Source organism: Wickerhamomyces ciferrii, contig 00179 (assembly GCF_000313485.1).
Source record: "Wickerhamomyces ciferrii WGS project CAIF00000000 data, strain NRRL Y-1031 F-60-10, contig 00179, whole genome shotgun sequence".
NCBI lineage: Eukaryota > Fungi > Ascomycota > Saccharomycetes > Phaffomycetales > Wickerhamomycetaceae > Hansenula > Hansenula ciferrii.
Genome location: NW_011887561.1, coordinates 39,899 through 56,785, shown reverse-complemented (window position 1 = coordinate 56,785; position 16,887 = coordinate 39,899). Strand labels below are relative to the sequence as shown.

Sequence of the window (16,887 nt, the reverse complement as noted above, 5' to 3'; positions counted from 1 at the left end):
AAAAGTATATTTACAAGTTTCAATACTTCATCATTGCTACAGCGTTAGCTATACTTCAATTTGTGTACTTTATGGGTCGATGGCAATTACATCCAAACATCACATGTTCCCAGGTGGTGATTGGATTTCTTAACCACTGAGCTCCTCCCATCGACCTTGGTTTTCCCTGGCTTTTTCCGCTGTTTTTTTTAAAAAATCCATGAAATTTGAATTGATCCGTGGTTTTTTCTTTTTGAAAAATTAGTCTCGCTTCGAGACTCGAGACTTCGCGCGTGTTACAATATAAGCGACACGGTCAGACACGCTTTTAAATTTTTATTGTGGTAGCGAATATTCGGCTGCATAATGTTTGTTTTGGTGTACAGAAGCCATATAAATTATTCGTTTTGAAACCCCCCGGTTTCATTTTAATCTTCAACTCATGAACTTGAAAGGTTGAAACCAAAGAATCCAGTCATAAGCTATATATTTCTCCTACCAAAGTCATTCGTTTATCAAACTATAGCAGACTAAGAGCTACTTATCACTCGTTTTTTTTCATTTGCCCAGGACCCTTTTTCATATCTTGAAGATCTTTTGATAGGTTCACAACAACAAACAATAACAACATCAATATGAAGATCATTGCAAGTTTTTTGATTCCAGCTTTAATGCTATTCAGCTCAACTGATGCTTTAATCCCAATTACAGTTAAAGGGAAACGTTTCATCAAACCTAATAGTGATGCTTCTACTCAAGGTGAAGTGTTTTTCATCAAAGGGATTGATTATCAACCAGGTGGTTCTTCAGGTTATGATTCCTCATCAGGTGAAGATGCTCTTTCAGATCCAGATACGTGCTATAGAGATGCTTATGCTTTCCAACAGCTTGGCATCAACACTTTAAGAATTTATTCTTTGAATCCAGATTCAAATCATGACGAATGTATGACTATCTTCAACAACGCTGGGATTTACTTGATTTTAGATGTGAACTCTGGTGAACAAGGTGCTTCGTTGAATAGAGCAGACCCTGCTTCAAGTTATAATTCTGGTTATCTTTCAAGGGTTTTCAAATTTATCGAAGCTTTCAAGAATTATCCAAATGTTTTAGGTTTCTTCTCAGGTAACGAAGTTATTAATGATGAGAGTAATTACGCAGAAATTTCACCAAACTACATCAGAGCTGTTCAAAGAGATATGAAGCAATATATTGCTAAACATTCTAACAGAACTATTCCTGTTGGTTACTCCGCAGCTGATAGTGTCACTTTGAGAAGAGCTACTTTTGAGTATTTACAATGTTTTATCGATGGGGATGAAGATGATTCATCAAGATCTGATTTCTTTGGGTTGAACTCTTATGAATGGTGTTCTGGTACCTCCAACTGGGCTAATTCAGGTTTTGAAAATTTGAATAGTACTTTAAGTAACACTACATTACCATTGTTTTTCTCAGAATTTGGTTGTAATAAAAACTTACCAAGAACATTTGATGAAGTTAGTGATGGTCTTTTTGGTGGATTAGTTAACACTTTCTCCGGTGGTTTGGTTTATGAGTATACTGAAGAACCATCACATTATGGTGTTGTTGACTTGAATGACGATGGTTCCATTACATATAAAGAGGATTTTGATAACTTAAAAAATGAATTCGCAAATTCATCACTGCCAACTATTTTAGAAGATGATGTTGAAGAAGCTGATATCGTTACTTGTAATGCTGATATTGTCACGGACATTTATCCATCATTTGGTGCTAACTTTACTATCCCTGAACAACCAAAAGAAATTGCAGACTTAATTGAAAATGGTGTTGATACTGATAACGTGGGTAAACTTTTGGATGATGTTGAAGCCAAGAAATCAAACTATACTATATACGATCATTCAAGTAATGAAGTTGAAAGTGCTACTGTTAGATTTGAAGCTTCAAATGAAATCAATACCCAATCAGGTGTTGTGGTTTCTTCAAAAGCTGAACCATCTTCTTCTTCAAGTGTCCAAGCTGCTGCTTCTACTAGTGAAGAGTCTTCAACTGCTGGATCAAGCTCATCTAGTGGCGATGGTGTGATGAATATCTATGTTCCAACTTATGGTATTTGGAGTTTGATAATGTTGGTTGTTTCTTATGCTATCTGATCGCTGTTTTCCACTTTAAAGAAATTTTTCGGTTATATGCTGAGTTTCTTTAAATCTTTTTCTTTTAATTCATTAATTTTCATTATACATTATGGCTTTATTCCTTTTTGATATCTATTTTTTTTCAATATTGCTAATTCACCCGTACTATATAACGTTTATATTTCCAATATACAGAACATAATATAATAAACTCATATCACCTCGAGCTTGAATTCTCTCTACATAGTTCATTGTAAACTATCATTTGAATATAAATAAATATGGAATTAACTATGAAATGATGCTGATATGCGAATATATAATTATTTAAATATTAAATACAATTTTAATTTATGACAATGCATGAATATGATCAGTGAAAACTACTCTTGTGTAGCTGATACATTTGGCCCATTGGTTTTATTGTTCTGATTACTTTGAGTCTCTTGTGCCTTATTAAGTTCTTTTGCTTTCTTTTCCTCCTCTAATTTACGTAGTCTCTCTGCCTTTTTGGCCTTCATCTTTTTTTCAGTTTCAGCAAAAACTCTAAAACTAACAGGAACGTTCTCCCAATCATCTTTATCAGACTCATCTTCTACCAACTCTTTTGCCACTTTTCTAGCATGTTGAGCACCTGGTTTAACTCCAGTAGATTTTGTAGGAAAATATGCTGAACTTGAAAGTTTTTTCTTTGGTTGACTCATTTTGATTTTGGTCTTTTTCAAATCTTGAGGAACATTTTTCATATCTAATGCAACTAAAGGAGGATGGAAATCTTCTGGCCATATTTGATCAGTTTTATTTATATTTTGAGCAGCTTCATTTCTTAATGTTCTCCAATCTTTTAAATCATCATTATATTGTTCCCATACACAATTCACACACCCTGACATACAACAATTATCTGGTTCTGTTGGTCTATCTGGTACTAAAACACCTGCAATCATTCTTGGTTGGCCTGCTAATTTTCTTGATGATGATTGACGTGCATCACCTTTAATTCTACCACCGAAAACATTCTTCATTCTTTCTTCAGGTGTGCCAACAAGATTTGTATTACCTTCAAATGTTAATGTTTGATTTGATTCTTGAGATGAATTTGTATTTAATTTCACTTTTAATCATATTAGTATCTATTGTTTAAAGAAATTTGATCATGAAAGCAAATATAAATAAATTACTTACTCTTTGGGTTCGATATGAATCTTCTAGGTATGAAACCACCTGAACCCCTTAGGCATAATCCACGGTACAGTATCATTTTAAAGCTTCTGATAGTATATGACTTGTCTATCTCTATAAATCTGATCTAAATCTCACTATTTTAATGTTATAGAAGTATAAAATGTTAAGATTTCAAGTTTGTTTTTTAGCCCTTTAACAATTTACAATTACCGACTTCGGATTTTTTTTTAATGAAGCTGACGTCATTGCTTATTAAAGAAAATGATCTGGTTAGAGAAGCATAGCTACAAATAAAGACATACAAAATCTGGGGAAATTTGTATTTATTTATTCGTTAAAAGTGAGATGGTTTTTGCAAAATGGATGGTCTCATGTTATTTAGAGGTACTCTTTGTCTTCTCAGATATAAGCACAGCTTTTCTGGTCCATTTTCTGGATCTTGTGTAAGAAGTAATGGAATCTGATGTTTGACCACTTTGCCAATAATTATCAAAGTATTTCCATCCGTCTTTATTTTTATTATCACAGAATTTCAGATCAATATTCCACTTCTCTTCCAGCCATTGCCATTGTTTGGAGTTGAAAGGGAACAGGAAGGAATCTGGTGATGATGTTTCTTGTAAAGCTTCATTAGTGAAATTGGCTCTTTCATAAGGTAACAATTTATCAGACCATCCAAGTCCAACCCATCTTCTTTGATTTTCAATGATTTGAAATTGTATAATTTTACCATTCTTATCATTAGATATTTTAGTTTCATTCAATATTCTATAATTGTTGTAAAAATGTGCCGTATTAGTACCAATGAAAAAACTGAAAATGTTTCTGACAAACAGACTTCTCCATAATATCTTCAGAGTGGCTTGAAACCACAGAGAATGAAATGTTGTGATCATAATTGTTATTGACAAAAGAAATGTCTTTGGTTGTAAAAAATATTTCATCAACACTAAATGTACTGGTGTAATCATGAATAGAAAATTTAAAAGTTTCAAATACGATATCTGAACAGCTCTAAAAGGTTCCAATAATATATCCACTCTAGTTGTGAAGTTATCCAAAGTATCAACAATTTCTTCAAGCGTTGGCTCTTCCTCGTTGACATGTATATAAACAGAATTCACATAATGATTAATTGATGAGATCACAAGCACCGTAAGTATTGGAACAAAGAAGAAATATATCGTAACGTCATAATAAAAAATAAGCAAATAAAGCATTGAATGATAGATAAAGTTCATGAATGGATCATGCGATGTCCAAGTTATAAAATCTAGTGTAGTGTTGAAAATGATTAATATTGGAAAAATCTTGTATAGGATTGATGTGATTAATGGACTTGTTGTTGAAACTAGGGGCACTGAACGTCTTGAATGGCTTGTGGGTATGGGTGTAAACGCGGATGTAATTGAAGTCATAATGGTTTCCTCTTTGTCTGTCTTGGTAGTCTTTGATTCATTCGAAGTTGGCCCTTTGGATGGCATCTAATGGTTTATTTTAAAGTGGTGAAGTGACAATTGATCTTTCTAAGAACAGCGGCAAAGACGATAACTTGTAATTTTGGGTTTCTAAGTTGATAAATTTGATATTCTGATATATAACAGAATACTCTAGATGTCTATAGTACTATAAGTATCTCTAGTCTTTCTTTTTAAGTGGTTGATTTCCTGTCCAAAATTGGTTTTTGTCTTGAGATCACAATTTTTGCTATCGGTTTTTTGACAGGAAAACAAAATATCGTGAATTAGCTAATTTGAACAATCAACACGAAAACAAAGAACATGTCACATTTTAAACGGAATCATTCCATCAGCATATCACACAGAGGCTTTTTGATCGTTCAGCTGAGCATTTTCACCAGGATTCCTGTTACACGATGTCCTCCAATAGCCGGGGTACCAATGAACCCTTTCAGCAGCCAAATCAACAACATCAAAACCATCATAACCAATACCAAAGAATATCGTTGAGTAGGACAAAGAGTCTGTCTAATGCTAACAGAAGCACCAAAAACTCAATACCAGAAAACTTAGGTCCATTGTACTCTGATCATAATGAACATGACAACGATGAAGCTTTGGCATCGTTGAACGCCCCCTTACACTCCACATTATCCATGGAAAGCATAGACAGAACAAGTTCATCGTCACCTTCAAGAGGTCTTTTTGAATCAAATTATTTGAATCCTTCCATGATCCCTGGTAACTTACATTCTTCATCAAACAAATCCATTGAACATTTGGTAAAAAGATATGGAGCGGTAAGCTTAGTTCGACAACTTGCAACTGATCTAGCTCAAAGAGAAGCTGAAATATCGTTAATAAGGAAACAAAATTCCACGAGAGAAAACTCTTTGATCAAATTATTGAACGAAATGGGATTATCAACAAGTGAAGTGGAATTGATTTTGAAAGATAGAATGGAAAAAAGTTCAGTTAACAGTGTTGATATCAATGATACATATTTTCTCAAAGACTTGATTAATGACGCAATGAATGAACATTTCGACGATGTACCACAATTGAGAGCATCTTCATCGGCATCCATTGCTTCAAATACATTGACTAGGACCCCAAATAGAGGTACAACTGATAACTCCACAAAGAAAGAACCACAAGAGAAAGCAAATAAAACAAGACCACATTCATTCTCATCACCACCTATACCATCATCGAATGAACTGAGAAATAACACATCAAGTGCTTCAATATCATCCCAAATTCAATCAAACTCAATATTGAACGTTGTTTCCCATAGATTTTTGAATCATGTTCCTCAGCCAGTTCATGATGTTATTATAAACAATAGTACAAACAATAAAAAACTAGTGCCCATGGAAATGGAAAACTTCGATCCCACTGATGTTAAACCTCCAACTTATCAAACTCATACAGAAGATGATAGAGGATATATAGATAAATTTGGATTCATATATGATCGAAAATCTAAAAAGGCAGATCCACCTTCCAAACTGGAGACCTCTACTAAAAGCCCAATTGATAAATCATTCACTTCAAGATTATTAGAAATTGCGAGTGATTATGATAAGTCACAAGATCAAAATAACAGACAATGGGATGAATTCATTAAGAAAATCTCTTTGTTGAGTAATGATAATAATACTGGTGATTTATTGGCAATTAATGGAGAGAATTTATCAAAGTTTAAACATCTACATAAAGAATTTTCAAAACTTGTTTCAAATGGGATCCCAATGAAATATAGGGCCAAAATATGGTCTGAATTAACAGGATCTGAAAATTTAATGACCCCCTCAGAATATTATAAGCTTGTTCATGAATCAAAATCAAATGAAGAAGCAGAATCCCAAATCGAATTAGATCTCTATAGAACTATGCCTTTCAACATTTTCTTCAAAGATAATGGACCTGGATTGAAAAAATTGAAAAACATATTGATTGCTTATAGTAGAAAATTTCCAAATATAGGTTATTGTCAAGGTATGAATTTTATTGCTGCTAATATTCTTTTGGTCTTTTCAAATGAAGAAGATGCTTTTTGGGCATTTGTTGGACTGGTTGATAATATATTACCATCTGATTTTTTCAATTTGGTTAATGTTAAAAATGATTTGGCATTATTCAGAAATATATTTGTGGAGAATTTACCAAGGTTGAGTGATCATTTGACCAATATAGATGTGGAAATTGAACCTATATGTTTCAATTGGTTTATTTCATTATTCAGTGATAGTTTACCCATACATATTGTCTTTAGAATCTGGGATGTTATGATGTTAAATGGATACACTGAAATGTTCAAGATTTCAGTTGCATTATTCAAGGTTTTTGAAAAGAATTTATTGAATTTAAAAAGTAATGTCGAAGTTTACGAATTTATGAAAAACTTAAATACAACAAATATCAACTTGAAAGGGTCTGAACTAATTAAAGTTAGCTCCTCGATATCTACATTATCAGCACCTTCATTGAAAAACAAAAAAATAAATGGTCATTAAAGAGAAACTAACGAATATTAAATATAATGAAACTATCATGAATCAACTCTAAAGTATCATAAATTTGTAGGGAACTTAATGATATTATCTATAACATAGTATTGGAAACAATTCAATAAAGTTGGGAATACCAGCATAACTAAAAATATTTGTAGATTTGGAAATCCATCTGTCCAACTTAATACCCAATCAGCATACATGATGAAGATTGGAATGTAAAGCAACAAGTATATTATTCCTTTCATCAGCACTACTGCAAGAAAAAATATAGTCAATTGTTTCAAATATGGGACAATTCTTGGTGGTTTACCATAATTACCACTCTCTATATCTTTAATTCCAAGGATTTCACAGACCTGATAAATAAAGAACAAGCAAAACCATAATATTGGGACCCCTATTGTTGTGTCCATTAATAAGTTTAAAAAATACCAATCACATTGATTACCTGTTTCGCCATCATCATCACCGCCATTATCTGAAAGCGCTAATAGCAATCTTCTAGATTTTAATAATGATACCGTCAAGTTCAATAAATGAATACCTAAAGCACCAAACACTTGTTTAGATACATCAAAGAACCATACTCTCCATGGTCTTCTTGGATGTTCATAAGATCTTTTCAAAAGCAATGATGAAACAGCTATCAACCCTAATAATGATTGAATTAATATAGATACCGGTCCTAATAGTTCACATTCTTGATCTGGTAGAATCTTCTTTTTTGTCATATTTTACACTCTTTTGAATATTTGATAAGCATATGACTACACAACAATCTTGAATATAATTTATGATTTGACTTTAGTGAATTGAAATTTGATGTCAATAAAGTATTTAAGAGTGAAAGAAAGAACGCAGTTATCTGTTTAAAGTTTAAACACTCGGTGAGTGCGAAAATGTTGCCTTTAAAATACGCGAATGCGTTCTATAATTATATTATTATTAATATTAAATATTATTATTGACGTCCTTCATAGATATTATTGTATTTTATCGAAAACTTTGACTTGAAATACCTTTCATAAGTTGATTACTAATTTATAATATTGATTTTATATATATATATATAATAGAAATTTTTTTCCATTATTAAAGTTTTAACTTTTGTAAATAAATGTAACCTCATAAATTTCAATTTAACCTCAAAATTAAAAATATTAAAAAAGTCCCAAAATTTAAACCCAAATTTTGAAAGTAAAATTATGATTGTTAAATAATTTACCTTAAAATATCTAGTTTCCCATATTAAAATAATTATTATACAATACAAAAATAAAGAAATAATTCGCTTCAAGAGTTTCTTCACGTGATAATCACGATTTTACGTGGGTGTACCGATTTATATACCTTTATAAATATATAATATAGTACCATATATAGGAATGAAATTGAAACCTTTGAACAGATATTAATTTAGAGCTGTTGTGATACTTCGAAATTTAAATATGCTAATTTAAAAAGCGCCATGAATGCTCCAATTATCGAAAAGATAGTTAAAAATGCTATTAAGCTCAATCACAAGATACAAGCAGTGACTACAACTTACGATTTATACGGATTACAAATAAGATTAATCATTCAAGACTCAAGACGTCGAGGCCTCCGTATTTCAATACTACAGGAAACAATCATATATATATAGTCATTAATTAAATGGATAGTCTATTTTCTTAAAACTTTATCGGCTATAGCGAAAAGATCTGCATCAATCGGTTTAGTTTTATGAATTGTTAATAGAGAACCTGCAATATATCTCCCATTGTTTAGCACGGATTTAGCTGAATTATCTGTTGATTTTGAATCAATAGAGTTCACAGTTGTGAGTAAGGTTAATAAACTTGATGTATGATTCTCCAAAGTGAAATCTGGTTTATGTTGTAATAACACACCAATAGTTTTTGTAACTTCAAATAAGTAAGATGCAGGTATGTTATCCTTGAAAGTTAATACTTTTGTTGTGATTGGCTTTATATCAGCATTTGGTAAATAAATGACAACTTTGTTTAATAATAAAAGCAAAATCGTATTCAATTCAACATTTGAATCTGCAGCTATGATATTTTGTGGAATATCACTTTCAATAATCTTTGTTACATTTGATTTATTCATCAAAACAAATGTTTTCTTCAAAAATGCAACTAGTAAAGAAGTGAAGTTTGTGTAATATTTACTATTTCTCACAGTAGCTTCAATTAATAATACGAAAATCTTAAAGTTCTTTTCAGCAAATAATGAGCCCACAGTATCTATACTCATCAAAGTTTTGAGAAGGTGAAGAATACCTTGAAATTGAATTGGATCTATCAAACAATTATATTTAAGTAATAGGAAATCAACCAATTGAGGTTCTTGATCCAATACTTCATTTCTATCAGCAGCAGATGATATTGAATTCCCTAATATTGTTGATGCAGCAGATACGATATAACCATTTTGTTCGTTCTGATCTTTGATTATTTGGATTGAAACTTCTCTCAAAGATTTGTTTGAGGTGGAAAGATTAGCAGATATATTCCCTATTGATGCAAATATTCTTCTACGAGCCATTAATTTATTTTGAAATTCAAGCTTTGCCAACAATCTCAATGTATCAGCAAATCTAGCTTGTAAGATTTGTTCAATTACTTCATCATTAAAGTTAAACTTTGGATTAACGGTGATGTCTTCCAAAATTGTTGATAAACTAACAGCTAATTCACTAAATTCATCTTCATCATCAAAGTTTGATTGATTTTCCAGCACTTTGTATAAACGTATGCTCAATGACTCAATGACTTGCGGGTCTGCTTTATAATTCATACATTTTACTAAATCTGTTAATAAATCCACAGCTGCAAATATATCATTCTTAGTAATTGAGATATAATCAATAACTTGTTGTGAAATAAATGAAATTTCTTTAGCAGAATCTGGACTATCAATAACCAAATTCTTGAGTAAGATCAATATTCTTTCATTCAATGATTCTTCTTCTGGATGTTCTTCTAAATGATCTGCTAAATTCTTGATAAATTGAGTATTTGAGGCCAACAGTTCTCTATTCACCACATTATCTGCTATAGCATTGGCTAAAACTCTGATCAATTCCATTAATAATTCTTCATATCCAGTGTTATCAAGATTCAATATCAAATAATCACCAGCACCGATGAATTTGTTTAAATTTGAATGTATTAATTCATGATTTCTAGTTTCTGGGTTTCTTAGTAATACTGCCAATTGGTCCAACAGCTTGAGATAACTGTCTCTGTATACGTTGTCCACGTTCAGCTTCTTCTCTTCACAATCATTAACAAATGGACTAAGTCCAAATAGCACATGTTCCAAATCCATTTCCTTTCAATTACAACTTTAGCCCTTCCAGCGCCTTTCTTTAGCCAAAATGCTTTAAACTTGTTTCTTCTTATTGTTATCTGAAAAGAAAACATGAATTTTGAAATCCGGAATATTATGGCTTACGTAACACATTTACAGATTACACTCACATTTTTTTACCCAAACAAAAACAGTCTGTTTGGCTTGGAATCCACAGCGTGAGAATTACACAAGGTTTTCGGCGAGTCACATTGTATCACAGACCATACAGAGCCTGTTATTGGAGAGCTAGAAGGGAACCACACCCACAGTGATTTATAGAGTGCTGCTTTTTTTTGCGCAGAGTTTTGGTTGAAATAGGTCAAAAAAAGTGTTGATCAAAAAATTAGCCTGGGGGTGTTTCAACGTTTTCGACATACCCAACGTCCGTTCCTGGATCAAACATCATAGAGAAGAAAGGCTTTAAACGAGAGATATCACAGTTTGATACTAGTCACATTCATAGAGATAAGATAACTTAAAGTACAATGGGCGGATCATCAGATGCTAGCCGCCTTTTCTCACCACATCCAATTAAAGAAGATGGTAATGCTTCGATAAATAATGGCATACCTACAAAGTCAAAGCTATCAATAGCATTACAAAACGCCGCTGATAATGAATCAATAAAGACAGTGAAACCTGTAACGCATCCTTTGAATACGTCTATTGGAATTGATGATGTTTTCCACAATAATGATCAAGGCGCTGGTGAATTCAATTCTGATGATGATAGTGAAGAAGAGGAAATTGATCCTAAAAAATTGGAAAATGAAGAAAACCAAGAAGATTATAAAAGAGGTGGTTACCATCCAGCTTTTATTGGTGAAGAATATAAAGATGGAAGATATATTTTAGTACGAAAACTGGGATGGGGTCATTTTAGTACTGTTTGGCTTGCAAAAGATAATGAGAAGAATCAACATGTTGCCATCAAAATTGTTCGTTCAGCTTCTCACTACACTGAAACAGCAATTGATGAAATCAAATTGTTAAGAAGAATAAGTTATAATAGTTGTGTACATAGAGGGAAAAAGCATGTTATAGCATTCTTGGATTCTTTTACTCATGAAGGACCTAATGGTGCTCATGTTATAATGGTTTTCGAAGTATTAGGTGAAAATTTATTGAGTCTTATTAGAAAATATAAACATAGAGGTATACCTGTTATTTATGTCAAACAAATTGCAAAGCAAATGTTACTTGCGTTAGATTATTTGCACAGAGAAACTGGTGTTATTCATACAGATCTTAAACCTGAAAATGTTTTGATAGAGATTGGTGATGTTGAACATATAGTGAAGATGGTTGAGACCTTAGAGAGAGAGGAAAAAGATAAGAAAAGAGAAGAAAGAAGACGATCAAGAGTGTCAAGTACAAGTGTTCCACCACATTCTGGTTCCAATAGTGGAACTTCAACACCATCAAGAAATGGAAGACGATCAAGACGTCAAACATTAATTACAGGATCACAACCTTTACCATCACCTATAAGCAGTGGGAAGTATTTTGAAAATTCATTCTCACAAGAATCACCAAGTAAATCACGTAATGGGAAGCCTGAAGGTGTTACAAACTCACTGTCATCAATGTCTATCTCTGCAGAAAATGCTATACAGAGTTTACCAGAGGAATCACCTGAAATTTTGGATGAAAATTTGATCAGAGTTAAAATTGCAGATTTAGGTAATGCGTGTTGGTATGATGAGCATTTTACTGATGATATTCAAACTAGACAATATCGTTCTCCAGAAGTTTTATTAGGTGCTAAATGGGGTTGTTCGGCTGATGTTTGGTCCTTAGCATGTATGATTTTTGAATTATTAACTGGTGATTATCTTTTCGATCCAGTTCAAGGTCATAGTTATACCAAAGATGATGACCATATTGCACAAATCATTGAATTATTAGGTAAAATACCATCAAATGTCTTGAAAGATGGGAAATATACTAGAGAGTTTTTCAATTCAAGAGGTGAATTGAGAAATATTTCTAAACTGAAACCATGGGGATTAAGAGACGTATTGATTGATAAATATAAATATAAGGAATCTGATGCTCATGATATCGCTGATTTCTTATTACCAATGCTTTGTGTCAATCCTGAAAAAAGGGCTGATGCTGGTGGTATGGTTAATCATCAATGGTTATCAGATGCTATGGGTTTAGAAAATGTTGTACTAGAAAGACCATTACGTGGTACCGGTGATGATATTCCTGGTTGGTCAAAAGAAGTTAAAGGTCACCCAAAACATTGAAAAGTTTGAACTTTTCCAATCATTTTATTTCTTTCATTTTTGAGTACTTGCATAAATTTGTATTCTGTTTGTTTATTTGTTCTACAACTTGTTTTATTGATAATAATATATTCCACAAAGAATACAGATCATTATAAAATATTTATTGGTTGATTTTCATTTTTGTTTTTTCTTATCCAAATCATATGTAACATTAGTTATATAGAGTAATATAGTTATTCTTTAATACTCAAAATTAAAAGATTTGTAAATTTTCAACGATCAAAGTTTTGAATCACGACTTAATAACTTTACAAGTTTCAAAACTTCTTCTGCTGCACCCCACGATGTTTCATAACCCATTCCACCAAACCCATAAACATGAACTAGTTGTTGATTATCAATCTGCTCAGACTCAATTCTTATACCACCTTTTCTAGCAGGTCTGAACCCTACATTTATATTTCTGATATCAAGCTCACCATCAATGAACACTTCCGGGAAGAGAACTTTGGCCCTACTGGTTATAGCTTTTGTATCTTCAATTTTTGGAGTTGTTTGATAATCACCAACTTGCTTGGTACCACCAACGATCAAACCACCATCTAAAGGTCTTGGAATCAAGAATGTCCACGAACCATCTGATGATTGATGAGTGATTGTTTTGTTTTCATATGGATTTCCTTTAGGTGCTCTGACTAATAAAGTTTGACCTCTAATCACAAAAGAGTTAGGATCTAATCCACCGTTATACTGAACACCTAACCCAGTAGCATTAACAACAATAGATCCAGGATTCGATTGTGAAACTTGTTTTAATGACCCAATCTCTTGTCTTTCAAATTGAACACCATATTCGAAAGTCAGTTTTCTTTGTAAATACTGGATGTATAATGGTGAATTAACTATCCAAGTGTCATATTTAGCACCAAACGAGACATTCTTTGGGAGTTTGTCCTTTGAAATTTCTTTCATATTAGTTAATTCTTCAAAATAACCTCTTGATTTCACACCGTAAAGCCCCTGGGTTTCTAAATAATCAATACCTTCTATAAATTTTATAGACGACCAAGGTTCTTCAACAGCTACTCTCTTGAAACGTTTTAAAGTCTTTCTAGCCAACTTTGATTCTTCATAATCCTTATCAGATTTACTAGGATATGGTCTGAAATGAGCACCTGCCCATTGAGAGGTATATTGTGAATTCAAGGGATCTGTTGGAAGATGTTTAGCAATGATTTTTACTTTATAACCTTCTTCACTTAACGCCAGAGCAGCTGATAAGCCAATCACACCTGCGCCGACCACTACTATGTCTCTGCTCATTACTATCGATGTTTTGATAGATATTAAAGCTGAGTTTTAAGGAATACCTTGCTTCTCTTGACTTCACCTGAACGAAGTAACAAGAAGGATGAACAAGTTCTCCGTTTAAATTAATCTATGAATCATATAGGTTATCGCGTTATCGCGCCCCCGCCGCGATTAAACATATTAGCGCTAGAAATTTGAGAAATCGTTAAAAAAACGTTACTAAATTAATAAGATACGAGATCAATTTCTGTGTAACAAATTGTATATTAAAAACTTTCTAAGAATTCCCAAAGGCCTGAATTGAAATATAATTAAGCAAATACGAAAGAAAACAAATGAAATTAATGACTCAAGTTTATACTTTATAATTGATATACATTATGGTATTTTTTAACATTTTTTTTAGATCCCATGGGAATTTCATCACTTATTGATAATTTAAATCTAATCAAGATCTAAATCACCTTCAGCATCTTTTGATTCTTCTTTCTTTTCTTCAGCTGGTTGTTGTTCTTTTAATTTTTGAGAGAATTTTTGGTATTCTTCAGCTTCTTTTTTAGCTCTAGCAGCTTCTTGTTTTTCATTTTCAGCTTGTAAGTATCTACCTTTAATCAAGTTACCTTTTGAAGCTAATTCTTCGTATTTAGCAGTGTAGATACCTAATGAAGCATCTTCATTATCATATAACCAATCTTCAGCTTTTAATAATAAAGAAGATAAATCAGATTTTTCTTGTTCTGAAACGAATTTTTCATATATGTCATCTAATTTACCTCTGAAATCGTAAATGTATTCTTCAATTTCATTTCTCTTGTTTTGAATTTTGAAGACTAAATCATCTTGAGAAGTTAATTGACCTTCTTTTTCTAATAAATCATTCAAAGTTTTTTCTGGTAATGAAGCATCATGGGTAACGATGGTTAAATCATCTTTCTTAACAAGTTGTTTAACTTTTTTGTATTTTGGTTCATAATCTTCTGGTTTTTCACCTTCACCTTCATATGGGATTTCTTCATCAACTTCAATTTCTTCAACGGTGTAAGCTGATTCAACACTGTAGATACCTGATTCGTTGTTTCTTAATTTAGCTTTAACAGTGACGGTTTGTTGACCTTCGGCTGGTTTAACACCTTTGATTTCCCATTGAGCAATATCAGTAGCAACACCGGCTGGTAATTCTGATGGGTTTGTGTATTTAGCTTCAATTTTGAAGTCACCAGTACGTTCTAAAGTGATGACTTTGGTTGATGGGAATGGAGAACCAGCTGGGAAAACTTCTAAGTGATCATCATCATCTTCAACTTGTTGATCCCAGTAGTAAGAAACTGAATCTGGGTTAACATCTGTGAATTTGAATGGACGAACTCTTAAAGTTGGTGAATGAATAGCACAGATGAAAGTAGCACCTTTAGCGATAGCTTCATCTTGGTTTAAGTGGAATGATAATGGTTTACCGAAAGCTTCTGAGATACTTTCTTTCAAAGATGGAACTCTTGAACCACCACCAATAACTTCAACGAAGTCAATATCTTCTGGTTTCAAACCAGCGTTTTTCAAAGCGGTTTCAACTGGAACATTGACACGTTCTAATAATGGAGCAACCAATTCTTCTAATTTTTCTCTGGTTAATGATGATGAGAAATCAATATCATTGATAACTGATTCAACACTGAATGGAGCTTGGGTGTTAGCTGATAAAATTTTCTTGATTCTTTCAGCTGAAGCTAAGATACGTGAGAATGATTTTGGATTTTCTCTAACTTTGACTTTGTATTTAGCATCTAATTCATCAGCAAAATGGTTAGCGATGGCGAAATCGAAATCTCTACCACCAAAGTGTTTATCTGAACCTGAACCTAAGATTTTCAATTCACCTTTCTTTAAAGCTGCAATAGAAACACCATAAGCTGAGTGACCGATATCAACGAAAGCAATGTTTAAAGCTTTGTCTTCTGGGAAATCAGTTTTGAAAACACCGTAACCAACAGCAGCGGCAGTGATATCATTGACAATTCTGACTGGGTTTAAACCAGCGACTCTAGCAGCATCAGCAACAGCATGACGTTGTTGTTGAGTGTAGTAGATTGGGACAGCGACAACGACATCTTCTAATTTACTTTTTGATTCTTTAGCGACTTGATCTTTTAATTTGTTAAAGTACATGGCGGCTAATTGAATTGAAGTGAATTCTTCAGTTTTACCTAAAAATTTAACTTTAGCACCAACTTTACCATCGATATCAACTAATTCAGTTGAAAAGAATTCAGCTTCTTTAGCAACATCTGGGTGGTTGTAATCTAAACCAATGATTCTTTTCAAGTTATCAACGGTGTTTTTGATGTTTGATGTTTGTTGTGATTTACCAGTTTCACCAATGAAACGGTTCTTGTAACCAAAACCAATTAATGATGGTGTTGAACGGTTAGAAACTTCATTGACGACAACGTCAATACCTCTGTTTTTGGCAACAGCGACAACAGAGTTGTGGTTACCGAAATCTAAACCAAATGGAGTACTCATTTTTTAATGTATGTTATTTATATGAATCCTTCAAAAGAATTGATCAAAATAAACTTCCTTCTTTTTATTCAAACAAATCTTTTGTTAAAAGGTTTCAACACAAATCTGCTTTTTGCCATGATCCATCATTATAAATGAAAAAAAAATCTTCAGTAAAAAAAAAAAATTCCGCGAACTCTACCCGGAACTCTTC

The 16,887-nt window shown here is 32.5% G+C and overlaps 9 protein-coding genes across 9 annotated transcripts; 3 read left to right on the top strand and 6 right to left on the bottom strand.

Annotated features, from left to right (window-relative positions):
* Window positions 1–614: 614 nt before the first annotated feature.
* Window positions 615–2,120, top strand: GAS3 (putative 1,3-beta-glucanosyltransferase; the record flags this gene model as incomplete). The annotated part of the gene is made up of 1 exon (XM_011274763.1): window positions 615–2,120. One exon carries the CDS (start codon window positions 615–617, stop codon window positions 2,118–2,120), a length of 1,506 nt encoding a protein of 501 aa, XP_011273065.1.
* Window positions 2,121–2,485: 365 nt separating this feature from the next.
* On the bottom strand, window positions 2,486–3,363 carry DPC25 (Dpc25p; the record flags this gene model as incomplete). Its single annotated transcript, XM_011274762.1, has 2 exons — window positions 2,486–3,216; window positions 3,288–3,363. 2 exons carry the CDS (start codon window positions 3,361–3,363, stop codon window positions 2,486–2,488), a joined length of 807 nt encoding a protein of 268 aa, XP_011273064.1.
* Window positions 3,364–3,661: 298 nt separating this feature from the next.
* On the bottom strand, window positions 3,662–4,771 carry PEX32 (Pex32p; the record flags this gene model as incomplete). The annotated part of the gene is made up of 1 exon (XM_011274761.1): window positions 3,662–4,771. The coding sequence occupies one exon, from the start codon at window positions 4,769–4,771 to the stop codon at window positions 3,662–3,664; it is 1,110 nt and encodes a 369-aa protein (XP_011273063.1).
* Window positions 4,772–5,163: 392 nt separating this feature from the next.
* Window positions 5,164–7,266, top strand: BN7_4647 (TBC domain-containing protein; the record flags this gene model as incomplete). The annotated part of the gene is made up of 1 exon (XM_011274760.1): window positions 5,164–7,266. The coding sequence occupies one exon, from the start codon at window positions 5,164–5,166 to the stop codon at window positions 7,264–7,266; it is 2,103 nt and encodes a 700-aa protein (XP_011273062.1).
* A 56-nt stretch (window positions 7,267–7,322) lies between these two features.
* Window positions 7,323–7,997, bottom strand: BN7_4646 (uncharacterized protein; the record flags this gene model as incomplete). The annotated part of the gene is made up of 1 exon (XM_011274759.1): window positions 7,323–7,997. The coding sequence occupies one exon, from the start codon at window positions 7,995–7,997 to the stop codon at window positions 7,323–7,325; it is 675 nt and encodes a 224-aa protein (XP_011273061.1).
* Window positions 7,998–8,931: 934 nt separating this feature from the next.
* Window positions 8,932–10,602, bottom strand: BEM4 (Bem4p; the record flags this gene model as incomplete). The annotated part of the gene is made up of 1 exon (XM_011274758.1): window positions 8,932–10,602. One exon carries the CDS (start codon window positions 10,600–10,602, stop codon window positions 8,932–8,934), a length of 1,671 nt encoding a protein of 556 aa, XP_011273060.1.
* Window positions 10,603–11,111: 509 nt separating this feature from the next.
* Window positions 11,112–12,881, top strand: SKY1 (serine/threonine protein kinase SKY1; the record flags this gene model as incomplete). Its single annotated transcript, XM_011274757.1, has 1 exon — window positions 11,112–12,881. One exon carries the CDS (start codon window positions 11,112–11,114, stop codon window positions 12,879–12,881), a length of 1,770 nt encoding a protein of 589 aa, XP_011273059.1.
* A 261-nt stretch (window positions 12,882–13,142) lies between these two features.
* On the bottom strand, window positions 13,143–14,186 carry DDO (FAD-dependent oxidoreductase; the record flags this gene model as incomplete). The annotated part of the gene is made up of 1 exon (XM_011274756.1): window positions 13,143–14,186. The coding sequence occupies one exon, from the start codon at window positions 14,184–14,186 to the stop codon at window positions 13,143–13,145; it is 1,044 nt and encodes a 347-aa protein (XP_011273058.1).
* Window positions 14,187–14,618: 432 nt separating this feature from the next.
* On the bottom strand, window positions 14,619–16,694 carry SSE1 (adenyl-nucleotide exchange factor SSE2; the record flags this gene model as incomplete). The annotated part of the gene is made up of 1 exon (XM_011274755.1): window positions 14,619–16,694. One exon carries the CDS (start codon window positions 16,692–16,694, stop codon window positions 14,619–14,621), a length of 2,076 nt encoding a protein of 691 aa, XP_011273057.1.
* Window positions 16,695–16,887: the final 193 nt, after the last annotated feature.